Source organism: Lethenteron reissneri, chromosome 58 (genome assembly GCF_015708825.2).
Source record: "Lethenteron reissneri isolate LAM-NWPU_2019-01 chromosome 58, ASM1570882v1, whole genome shotgun sequence".
Taxonomy (NCBI): Eukaryota; Metazoa; Chordata; class Hyperoartia; order Petromyzontiformes; family Petromyzontidae; genus Lethenteron; species Lethenteron reissneri.
The window spans coordinates 10,058,264-10,070,956 of record NC_083836.1 but is presented as its reverse complement, the minus strand read 5'-3'; the positions used below and the strand labels follow the sequence as shown (position 1 = coordinate 10,070,956).

The window sequence follows — 12,693 nt, the reverse complement described above, 5'->3', positions numbered from 1 at the left end:
CACCAATTCTATCAACCAAGGGTACCATATCTTCAAAGCAGTATAGGCTATTATCGTTTGCAAGTGTCAGCAGTAATAGGAGGACTTATCACCATCACACACCGGCTGTCCTCATGAAGCAACTACAGATTGAGAGAGACACGGCTCGGTGTGAGTGAGCAGGTGGGCGAGCGCTTGTGTGTGTGTGTACGAGTGGGTGGGCGGAGTGTGTAGGTAAATGAATGAGTGTCATACTCTTAGGTTTTTTCGGTAAAGTAACGTAGGTAAAAAATAATAAATTAAAATAACTAAATTAAATCACGACGTTTCGGAAGCAACACAAGCCTCCGTCATCAGGTGTAACTGCTCCAGTAAAATTACTGTAGCGTGGAATTTTTACTGGAGCAGTTAGACCTGATGATGAAGGCTTGTGTTGCTTCCGAAACGTGATTTAATTTAGTTATTTTCATTTATTTTTATTTTTTTACCAACGTAACTTTACCGAAAAAACCTAAGAGTATGAATCCTTGCAGTCACGAAAGCTTCAAATCTAGAATGAATGAGTGTCGTATGCGAGGGTGAGTGAGCGAGTGTGTTTATGAATGAATGGTTTAGTGGGGGGGGGGGGGGGGTGTGAGAGTGGGAGAGCACCTAGCTGCAGTCTCCCAGAGTGAGTCTCCCAAAGAGGTACTCGCCCAAGCCAGACTGAGGAACGCCCAGGCGCTTCAGATTGGTGACGTGGTCACCCAACTTCTTGATAGACTCCACCTGCTCGTCCAGGAAGTCCTTCAGGAAGTCGCACAGCTGAGACATTGTGAGGGGAGAGAAGAGGTGGAGGGGAGAGAGGAGGTGGAGAGGACATGTGGTGGTGGAGAAAAGGTGAGAGGAATTGGTGAGGGGGTGATAGGAGAAAGGGAGGAAGAGAGTGGATAGTTAAACAAGTGAAGACTTCATAATAAAGGTTTTTGGGTTAGATCGCGTAAGTATAAATGTGTCGTAACCCTCCACCACTCGACACAGCCAGTAAGGTTTGTCACATAAACAACGCGCCAATTAGTTACTACTTCAGCCCACCGGTGTGTTGGAGAGTAAATACACAACATATACAATTTGAATACGACGTTTCGCTGGTAATTACATCCAGCATCATCGGGCGATTTACCGGAATAGTGAAACAATCCACCTGCTTCCAGTCTTAAAAAGAGCAATATCATGTTTAGAGATCAGAGGCCAAGGGAGGGGGGGTTCATGAAGCTATATATATAGACACAGACACAATTTCAACCAAGAAGATGGGTACAAACTGAGAAATCATTGGAAGGACCTTATCAACCAGTTTAAGTCATAATGGGCTATGATGTTCCCATCCTACCACCTTCGCGCGCGGACCCCTTGGTCGCGGCTCTGCAATCTGCCATTAACATGCTAATCGCTCTTTAACATGCTCATTTTCACCTGGCAGCCCTTTGATTGGTGGAAAACGAACCACCGAAAACGTACATTATCATTGGCTGCTGACATTCGGGCTACGCCCATTTCAAACCCTTACAAACAGTTTCCCTTGGAAGCTAACCCCCCCTTTCCTGAAGACGACTGCTTGTGTTGCGATCGAAACGTAGTTCTGTTAATTTTTATTATTTTCTTTGAACCTATCTACGTGACTTTACCGAAAGACCCAAGAATATGAGGGGTGGGGAGTATTGCAATTATATAATGGATTAGTAATCAGTGAATTAGCATGTGTTTCCTCTATAAGGAATGCAGTTATAAGATGTATTACTTCATAATACGCTTCCAGGCCGCACTAAGCCGAAAGCTGTCAGAGTGGTAAAATTTTTTGTATTTCTCTCAATTTCAATGAATTCCCGAAATAGTCTCGGCCAGTAATACTTCATTAGTTTTATACAACACTTCAACGTTATCAAAATCAATTGAGTGTCCTTCATATAAATTCCCAACTAATAACGAACAATTTAAAATAAAACTCTAATTAACTTAACTAACACTTATTTAACCAGCGACATGCTATTGGTCCTCTTTAAAGGTCTTAACTTTGCAGTTGCCCCACGTACAATTCCAGTAGATGAGATAATTGCTGAGGTGGAATCAGCGGTACGACACCTTCCACAAAATGAGGCAGAGATTATTAGGCGCGAGGTTGACAACATAATTGAGAATAGATCTCACCCAAAAACCTTTATACAGTACCTACTATAATCACCCAGGCATGTCTGTCGTTAATGCTCGTGACGTCACTCCACATCGACCAGCCCCCCTCATTAATATTCATGAGCAGGTGACGTCCTCTAAATGGACACCCCCCCCCCCCCCCCCATTATTATTACCAACTATAATGAGCCAAGAATATATGTGCAACATTCGTGACGTCACTCCACATCGACCAGCCCCTCTCATTAATAATCATGAACAGGTTACGTCCTCCACATGGACCCCCTCTCATTAATAATCATAAGTAGGTGACATCACTCCACATGGAGCACCCTCCCCCCTCATTAATAATCATGAGCAGGTGACGTCACTCCACATCGAACAGTCCCCATCATTCATAATCATTAACAGGTGACGTCCTCCAAATGGACCCCCCCCCCCCCCCATTCATAATAATTAGCAGCTAACGTCACTCCACATGGGGGGCCTAGGTGCCTCCTCCCCCCTCCTCGGCGTCAAATTGCAACCCTCACTACAAAGGCAGAACCCTCACATCACGCGATATCCACAACGCTATTGAGACATCAAAGTAAAAAGGACGTCATAATGAACAAGGGATTATAACCTTAAAATAAAATAGGTCTGTGTAACCGCGCCCTTACAAATTGCACACGAATTGATGCAATGAATATCACGTCGCGGTCTGCTTTTCGCTTGCAAGTTTCAGATTTACTACAATACACCCTTCCTTGGACGGGCAAAAGGCTAGTTATAAATAATATTGGTCGCGAAAGCCTACGTGTTAAAGTGACGACTTGTGGTGAAAATTCACCAGTATCTGTACAAGTCGAGACTCATCTCGAGGCATGCATCTGTGTGCATCTGTGTGCATGTCCGAGCATTGTCTGTGTGTCTCCGTGTTGGAGTCTCCAAGTCTTGTCTATGTGTGCGATTCTGTGCACTCACCTGTGGGTCATTCTTCTCGCGACCCTGCCCATGTACATCCAGGAGAGATTGGTTGATGCTCTTCTGCAGCTGCAGAGCAGTCTCCATGGCCTCCAAAATATGTCCCCACTCATCAAGCTCCGACTTCTACACAGAGATATACAAGAGGTATATGAAGACAGAGATACACGGATACACACACAGATATCTAGTTACTCAGATACACGCAACAACCGCCATTCACCACTAAGTGGCGGTGATGTCACCACGGCGCTTGTGCCAGGCTATGTGCACGGTGAGGCCACGTGAAGTGTCGAACGCCTGCTGGCAGGTGCCACGGGTAGACTGATTGAGATGACTGACCGATGCACCACCTGTGCCCCCTATTGTGCCAACTTGCTGTGCTTTAGCCACTCGGCGCTCCACTCGTTGTGAGCGTCACTCCTCTGCCCTCCGTTGTTGCTGGAGGGCGACTGCCTCCAACTGCCCAGTAGCGTCCTTCAGGAGCCTCCTCCACAGAGGCCGATCTTGACACTGCTGGTACCAGTCATGGGAAAGTCCACTCAGCTCCGCGTCCGCCTGTACCACATCACTCCATCTCTTCTCTAGCCCGTGCCACACCCATTGAGCCCCCTCTATCCGGCCGAATAAAAGCTGTTTAGGCATGCGGTGGCTGGGCATACGGGCTACATGACCCAGCCTAGCACCTATGACAGGAGGTCATAGAAGGCGTCTGACTCATCGGCCTTGCCTGCATCCCTCCACGGATGTTCATCTTCGGTTGGGGCATAAGTAACTACGACCACCACTTCTCACCTCTGGTTGATGGGAAGGCGAGCCCAAAGTAGCCTGGGGCTTACAGCTTCTCACACCTCACCGCCATGCTCCCACGCCCCCTTCATTATTTTGTTCATAAGAGACACTCCCTGTTATTTGGCATTCTCCTGCCCCGAGTAGAGTACTGTCCACCGGACCTCCTGAATACCACGAGATCCAGGCGGTACCGGTCCAGCTCGGAACAGAGGAGTGGCAACCTCTCCTCTGTAGTGAGCATTCGAACATTCCACGTGGCCACCCGCAGTGGTTTTTTTCCGTTTCTGGAGAAACCCCGAAGATAAGGATTCAGTCCCCTGGCTCTGCCAAATGGGGTTTGTCCAGGAGACGTCATAAACGCCTATCCCCCCGGGGCCCCTGGCACAAGCTTTTTAAGATATTTTTTTACGTGGTATCGAAGGTGGAGGGGTTACCAGCCCCTCGTACCCATCCAGAGCCCCCATTTGGCCGCTGTGGTGGCTATAAATGCCATGAGGGGAATGGCCAATCTAAATTGGCTCTCCCCCCATGGCACTACTCACCACAGCGTTGCCATCCAGCACCAACGAGGAGGTAGGGGGTTGTTTTGCCAGACACAAAGTCACACACTCACAGGTACACATACACCGATGGAGAGATACGCAGAACATTTACACTGGAGCGACTTTTAAAAATGTTAATATCCCTGCCACATTTTGTGAGGGTTCCTCTTTTTTATTAATATAGAAGAGGATTTAGGATCCATTTTCTCTCCCATGCCATTCTCTCAATATTATAGGGCACCAATGCGGACTTTTAAACGTACTTAAACGGCCACAAAAAGAGGGACAATAACGCGATCAGGAATACAGAGAATCTTATGATTTTGAATTTATTAACGATGCCTTGATTCGTTATACGCTATTGAAACATTTTGCACAAGGATACGAATCAACTGTGGCAGATAATTATTTCCTAACAACCAAATACAGTCATACCTCGGTATACAACTGCTTTGGAATACGTCGAATTTGGTATATGTCGTGTATTGACGAGAGAAAAAAGTCTTGGGATACGACGTCTTGCTTGGGATACGACGCACTTGCTAGAACTTGGATGAGTCACCGCGTACATTACCCGCGTACACAATACTGTTACGGCTCTAACAAGCCATAACAGTATTGTGTGGAATGACCAGACAATGTCACACTTCAGGAACACTCTTAGAAGAAGGCAAAAACAAACTTCAATGGACAGGTTTTTTGTAAAACTCAAATCTGGTGAGCCTCAACCAGGTCCAAGTCAAAAAATAGAAGGAGAAAAAAACCCCGAATTTCAGCTTCCCGAAGTTTTAATGGCAGGGGACTCTCCTTCCAAAAAATAGCATATCCTCCTCCTCGTAGGCTATCAACTCCTCTCAGCAAGGTAAAGTGACGTCACATTTTATTTGTATTTCCATTTATTTTAATTTATGCATTTATTTGAATGTATGTATGCATTTTAGTAATAAGTAGTGTCTAAATTATTTTTTATACAATCCCATTAATGTATAATATGCCATATAAAATATCAATTCTTATACTCTGGAACGGATTATTTCCTTTCCCTTTATTTATTATGGGAAAAATTCGTTTGGTATACGTCATTTTCGGTATAAGTCCTACCTTCTGGAACGAACTAACGACGTATACCGAGGTACCACTGTACAACTGACTCTTCAAAACTCTCGGCAACAGCAGCAGCCTTAACACAGCGCAGCCCATGTGTTGAGAATCACAAAACACTGTGGCGACAAAACAAATACAGAAGAACGCGACGACCGTTCGTACCAACCCTCATGCATACTCCACTCGTGGGCAATGAGACAACACAGCACACGTCCAAGGTACGTAACATCAATCTCAGGACTTGGTTGGGGACATCAACAGCGCTCTAAATAGCTCAACACAGCTGGAGTCTCGGGTTTTGGTTGGCTCCATCAATAGCGCTCCGAACAAATCAAAAGCAACTGCAGTATCGGGAATGGTTGGCACCATCAACAGCACTGTGAACAACTTAAAGCAGCTGCAATCTTGGTCACTGAGCCGCTGGTCTTCTCCAAGAGTCTCCTTGGTTGTGGTGAACATCGACCATCCGTCCTTCCTCAGGCGAATGCCGACCACCCCGGCAAATGCCGACCGCTCCAGGCGAACGCTGCACACACCTCTGCCCCCCTTACACCTCTTTCTCTCTGCCCTCCCTAGCAGTCAATCAGCTGCCTGTTGCTTGGTGAAATTACTCCATCTCTCGTTCCTCAGCCCCTGTCAATCAACTTGGTTCGTGCAGCGTCTTCCAATCAGAACCTCGTTACTTCGTTATATTAAACCAAATTTTTGTTGACCACACTTGCTACAAATCACGCATAGCCCTGTAGACTATCCCTTCACCTCACGCCAACTGGCCTGCCTTGACCGGCCAATTTGTGTCCCACCCCCAGTCAAGGCCAGACTGAGTGGCGCCGTTGTTTTCGGAGGTGGGGGATTTTGGGGGATTTTCCCCCATAAACGCTCACCCCCCGTACCTCATGTAACCACGGCCACCTCGGTTCACGATGGCATGACAGCGCTCATCCACACCGTTTCACATTTCTCGGGAAGATCATAATGGCCATGTTAGCCAAGGAACCGGAGATCCTGGGTTCAAACCCTGGGTGTCTCTCAAGAGGAGGTTTATTATAGCCATCCCTCTCTCGAGGTTAATGGCAGTGTTGGGTTCCTAACATTTATTTAGCGAATGCTTTTACACATGACATTCACACAGTAGCAAATGCAGAAGAAAAAATATGTATAAAATAAATGCATATACAGTATGTCAATGTGACAGCCTCCTTCTGGCAGCCTCCTCCTCCACCCAGCATGCCCTGATGGACTTTACAGATAGGGACGATGTGCGCCATGGTCTCCTGCTCCCCGCATTCTCAGAGCGTGCTGTCAAGTAGTATGCCCCCTCGATGTTTGGAAGTGACACACACCCCCTAGTCAGACTGGAAGCGGTTCAACTGAACCCACTGATGACTTGGGAGATCGAAGTCAGGCACCTGGACAGACGGATCACTGATGAGGTTTTTGTTAGGCACATCGAAGCATCTCCATTCCTCGCCCCAGGCAGTGCGGGTATCCTGCATACTCAAGTCTTTGGGCTGTGGTAATGACCACTCTCGGTGTTGAGACTTCAGATTCATGGGTGGAGGCTTGGAGATATTGATGAAAGGGCAACTCTGGTGCTGTATGTACCTTGTCCAACATCTTGGCCACTGCAGTTTGGCAGCAGTTTTTTGGTGGGAGGGTGTTGCAGCATACTGGCAGTCACATTAGTGGGGTTGTCCTGATGGCACCGGAGATGGTTCTCATTCAGACATTCAGCTGAGTGTCCACCAATTTGGTGTGTATTCTGCTACAAAAAAGCACAAATAGAGGCCTATCATACGAAATGACTGAGCACCAGCGCCCCACGTTAAGCCAGCCAGGCCAACTGATGGTTCCGCGAGCGCAACTTGCCCAGCCGTCTTGTCAAGTTATGGACGGTACGTCAAACTTCTATCCAACGTCACTCCAAGGAACACCGGCTTTGGGCCATGTTTTAAGAACTGGCCATTCAGGTGTACTTTGAGCTTATAAGTGGCTCTGGCACTGAGCATGTGAAACACACTGCAAATGGTCTTGCTTGTACTTGGCTGGAGTAATCATGTGCTGTAGTCGTCTGCTACCATTGCCAGGTCATTGTTTGAGAAGCTCGACAGTGTTCACTTATGAGCACGGCACCGCCGGACTCGTAACAGCTTTAGCAGAAGTTGACTGTGCTAGACGGCATCATACGGTACTGTGAGGTCCAGGAACACTGCACTTGTTTTGAGACGTCGCTGGAAGCCATTCTCAACAAACATAAATGCCAGGGCCTGGTCAGAAGTGCTTTGGCCATGGCGAAAACCAGCCTGGTCAACGCTCAAGATGTTGTTGACAGTAGGGGAGATGCGTTCTAGCACAAATCCAATCAAGAGTCCCATCAAGACTCTGATGGGATCGGGCGGACCCAGCGCCTCCTCTCAAAGCGCCATTGTCTTTTGCCTCACCTCGGTAGGGCCCAGAAGTAGGAGTTGGTATGTCTCAGATAATGTATAGTGGGCCCTATCCTCCATCAGCCATACCCATACCGGGGAGAGGATATTTAGGTCAACATCCCCTGCCTTTATAATTGTTTTTTTACCGTTTTATCTGGCAACAAAACTGACACCTTTTTTACAAGGAGTCATGTTTGCATTGATCACAATACCTGCGGTCGGAATGCAAACAAAAAACACAACTCTGATAATGTATGCACTGTCCTTGAAATGGATTGGTCCACACCCGAGACAGCTTTTCTTAGAGCCTAGTCTCACATGGTGTTGGACCAGATGAGCCCAGGGGAGGGGAGTTCTGTTTGAAGAGGTCCGCTAGGTTAGAAGTGCTATTCACCCTGAGGTGCTTGATTTGGGAGAGGCACCAACTGGAGGGGGAGACATTGGGCAGAGGTCTTCCCGAAGGTCGGGGTCAGAATCATGATTTCTGACATTGTGACACTGAGTTTATAGCCTGAGACTGCACCGTACTCCGCAATAAGCTTCAGGAGGGCAGGTATTGAGGTGTCCAGTTTGTGTTTGTAAGCAGAACATTATCCGGCGTATAAATTTATGTTATTTTCAACTTGCCCATAGTGTATACCTAATGTCTCCTGGATACTTCATATTCTGGGTGCCAGAGGCTCAAATGCAATTACAAAGAGAAGGGGGGATGAGGGCATCCCTGTCTCATGTCTCTATTGAGGGGGAACCTCTCTGAGACAAAGCCATTAGGAGTAACTGTCGCAGTCGAATGAGCATAAAGGAGCTTGCACATTTTGCTGAACTGTGGGGGGGGGGGGAGGCTCACCTCTGCATGGTACCAAAAAGAAACCCCCATTCTACCCGATGGAAAGCCTTGTCCCCGCCTAGTGCAATGGCGTATATTTTTGTGCTTGACCTGGAGGCAATATCAACCGAGTCGACCAAGATTCAGATGTTGTCTGAGGGATTCCTGCCTTTAACGGACCCCGTCTGGACAGAGCTAATGACCTCCAGAAGGGCTTTCTCAAGGCACCACGCCAGGGTTTTAGCATACAGCTTATAGTCCGTATTCAAGAGAGAGATGGGCCTGTAGCTCTTGGTCTCGTCTATGGGGAATCCCAGTTTATGTATGACGGTGATTGCCACCTCTTCTGTGGAGTCCGGGAGTTTCCCTTGTATAACAGACTAATTTAAAGTGTCAAGGAGTGTGTTAGGATCATTGGGCCCAGGATTCTGTATAACTCCAATCGGATGCTGTCGGGGCCTGGGGCCTTCCCTACGGGGGAGAAACCCAGGGCCTCCAGGAGTTCGGGGAGCTCGTTCGGGGCTTCCATAGCTTCCCTCCAATCCGGGTGGATATGGAGGTAGGGGAGTCTCAAATAGGAATTTCTCTATATCGGGGCTCGATGGAAGGTGCCAAATCTGACTTGGATGTTTTGTTTTTCCAAACATCTGGCTAGTTTATCAGTTACTCCCATAATGTATGTTTTTTTATAGTTTTAATTACTTGGTCAGTTTCAATCATCGTGTTATTTGATTTGGTTTTGGCATTCAATGCCCTGCTGATAAAATACATAAATTCATATCTGGTACAAAAGATGTATTATAATAACGAAGCTATCAACAGAAGGTGTGTACTGGATTAATTGCACTTGTGGCAAATGCTATGTTGGGCAAACAGGCCGAATGACCAGCACGAGACTAAAAGAACACCAAAGAAATATTCAATACTCCCAAATACAACTGTCAGCAGTGGTGGAACAAGCGTGCCAACAATGACACTCAATTGATTTTGATAATGTTGAAGTTATGTGCAAAACTAGTTACTACTAGCCAAGACTAATGAGATAATCTATCGAAATTTAGAGAAAAATTATTTTAACCGTTCAGTTAGCTACAGACTTAGTGCTGCTTGGAAGCGAATCATCAAATAACACATTGTTTGAATGCATGCCTATACAGGTCACCATACTTCTGTAATAAAGGTCGTGGAAGCGACTTCTGGAATCCGGTCTTTATTTGTCTTTTGTTCACAACACTCCTGTCATACTCCTTCACTTGCTAACAGACAGCATGAGAGGGAGAGAGAGAGACACGCGCGGCCACGTGGCAGCCTGGACCCCGCTCCAGCGTAGCCTCACCCTCTGTTAGTTCCAGATCTGACCACGTGTTGTCCGTATCCACCCCTTTTAATACCCGGGTCACGTGGTACCTTTCCACCAATCCTGGATAACCTCCATGGAATCTTCCAGACTCCATCGTACGATCCCAGGACCGCGCCCCTGACTCGTCCCCCCATTGGCTGTGGCTAAAGCCAGCAGATCCAATCATCTACTTACAGATGTCACCTTCCCATTACATCAGGGCCACACCCCTAGACTTCCCCCCATTGGCTATGGGCCAGGACCGGTAGAGCCAATCATCGTAACGAGGTGTGATCAATCAACCACCCGAACATAGCCTCACATTACACTTCACTAGGAATGACCGTTTTTATGGATATTTTAGTACACACAATCTACAGGAAGTACAAGAACAATGGGCTTACATAATGCGCATCCATAATGTAGGTGATTACCATATATATAAACCAAACGGCAATGGATACCCATAGTCATTTATATTCATTCATTAATCCCTCCCACTTTGTGTAAGAAGAACGCACAAGTGTTGTCACATCTACCCAACTATTTAAGGAACGAAACATGATTTCTCCACAAATCTAGCTGTCGCCAGATGAAGCTAATTATAATTACTGGCGAAACGTCGTACTCAGATTGTAAATGTTGTGGCTTTGCTCCCCAACACACCGGTGTGCTTTACTAATAACGAATTGGCATGTTCTGTTTCAGTGACAAACCTTACTAATTAGCTATGTCGGATGGTGGCAGGTTTAACGACACATTATATTTACGCGATCTAACCCAAAAAACCTGTATTATGCGTAGTGAGTACTGATTCAGGGAGTTGGAGGGAGAGGGGAAAGTTGGGGAGGGGGCCAAACACTGGCCACCCAAGGGGGGAATCTCTGTGTCCTCCGGTGATAGTGTAGAGGTGTTACGGGAGGGCAAACAAACACACCAGGCGTGGTTATGCCCGTACGCGAAGAGATGCTTACATCCACGTCCGCACCGTTTAGCCTGGGGGGCTAATACGGCGCTGGGATCCCCCACGGCCCCACCCCTCGGTGGGGGAGTTGCTATATAAGGCGGTGAGCCGGAGGGCTCGGGGTTCAGTGTTTAGCCTTAACCAGCGAAGAAAGAAGACTGGCTAGATAGGCCCTGGGACTTCCCTGGATCGCCGTCCTTCTCAGGACCGACCAGGGCAAGCCAGTGGCGTGGCCCCGAGAGCCCAGAGCCGATGTTCTTCTAAGAGCCGGTCTGGGGACTCAGGGTGCCGTAATCCCAGCTTAACCAGAGCTGGGTCAGCTAGCCTCCCCTAGCCCTGTAGTGGAGGACCTAGGAGTAGGCTAGCCGGGACAGAGATTGTGGGATCTCCCTGTCAGACGGGTGAAGGGGCCGATACTCCTTGAAGTGTTGTATATCTCGGCCTGTAATATACAACTGTGGTCAATAAATAAGTGTGCCTCCGACTATGTCGTCCAAGTCTCCTTGAACCTACTACAATAGTAATAAAGTGAGGCGATCAGCCGTGACCCATGTTGTGTGCCTTGCATTGTCCATGAGTGTAGGTACAGTACACAGTGTCCTCGTGCACGGGAGGAGGGAGTTGAAAAAAAAACCCTCTCGGGGGAGGACAGGGGCAGGGTGATTTACCAACATAGAAAAAGGTACCCATACAAATGTTAACAGTATCAGGCCAACAGTAACAGCATAGGGGCCATAGAACCAAATACTGGAGAGTTTTCAATTTTACATTTGTGTATCAAGTATCCACATCTGCCATGGTTAGTGTGGATGTGATTTATGGTGGACCATGAGCTTCACGGAAGATCAAATCCAGGGATCGTCTGCGTTAGGTCTTTCACAAGGTGTACGTGAGTTCTTTTGAATTCCATTCAGCTCTCCAAGCTTCATTGGGATTAAATTACCATTGTTTAAGGTTAAGCGCATGGGTCCAAAAGGGATTGCGTGACTTCAAGCGATGACAAGAGATGTTATTGAGATCCTGATGAATGGGAAGGTGACCGTTTTCTTCGATTCGCAGGACTTCCCAGAGGATTGCACTGCTGCGGCGGATGGGTGAAGGAGAGATGTGTAACATCATGGGCAACCAGGGTGTTGGGATCGACTTAATACCCTATACATTTAATTAATATTGCCCCTCCCCGTCTCTCTGAGTTGCCCTCACAGATTAGCAATTCTGATTTAGTGGCTCCATCTCCCAGTACCTTGATATCATGCAGCACCACACGGCCGCCGCGCTTGTTCTGGTACGCGAGCAGCTTGTCGGCGTGCTCGTGCTGCTTGTCGGACAACTCCTTGAAGAACTTGCGTGCGTTCTTCAGAGCCACGTCATCGCGATCAAAGTAGGACGCCTGTTTCCATAGACATCCAGTATCACCATTACAACTAACATCATTACTGTCATCACCACAACCATTACGACTCAACAAAATCACCATCAGAATAAATGACCACTAGTTGGTTTGTGGCCGCATCTGTGGCACTAAACAGTATGACTGCCTGCTGCACCTTTTATTCTATGCTTTCATTACTTTAAATCAACAG

At 47.3% G+C, this 12,693-nt stretch overlaps 1 protein-coding gene across 3 annotated transcripts in view; it reads right to left on the bottom strand.

Moving 5' to 3' along the window:
* Positions 1-489: 489 nt before the first annotated feature.
* Positions 490-12,693, bottom strand: part of LOC133357600 (ferritin, higher subunit-like) — a 50,736-nt gene continuing 38,532 nt past the window's right edge. For all 3 annotated transcript variants that reach the window (XM_061575619.1, XM_061575620.1, XM_061575618.1), the window contains 3 exons: positions 12,354-12,500; positions 3,115-3,240; positions 490-783 (listed from right to left, as the gene is read on the bottom strand). In XM_061575619.1, coding sequence (XP_061431603.1) covers positions 631-783; positions 3,115-3,240; positions 12,354-12,500 — 426 coding nt within the window. In that variant the 3' untranslated portion in view covers positions 490-630. The remainder of the gene's footprint in view (positions 784-3,114; positions 3,241-12,353; positions 12,501-12,693) is intronic.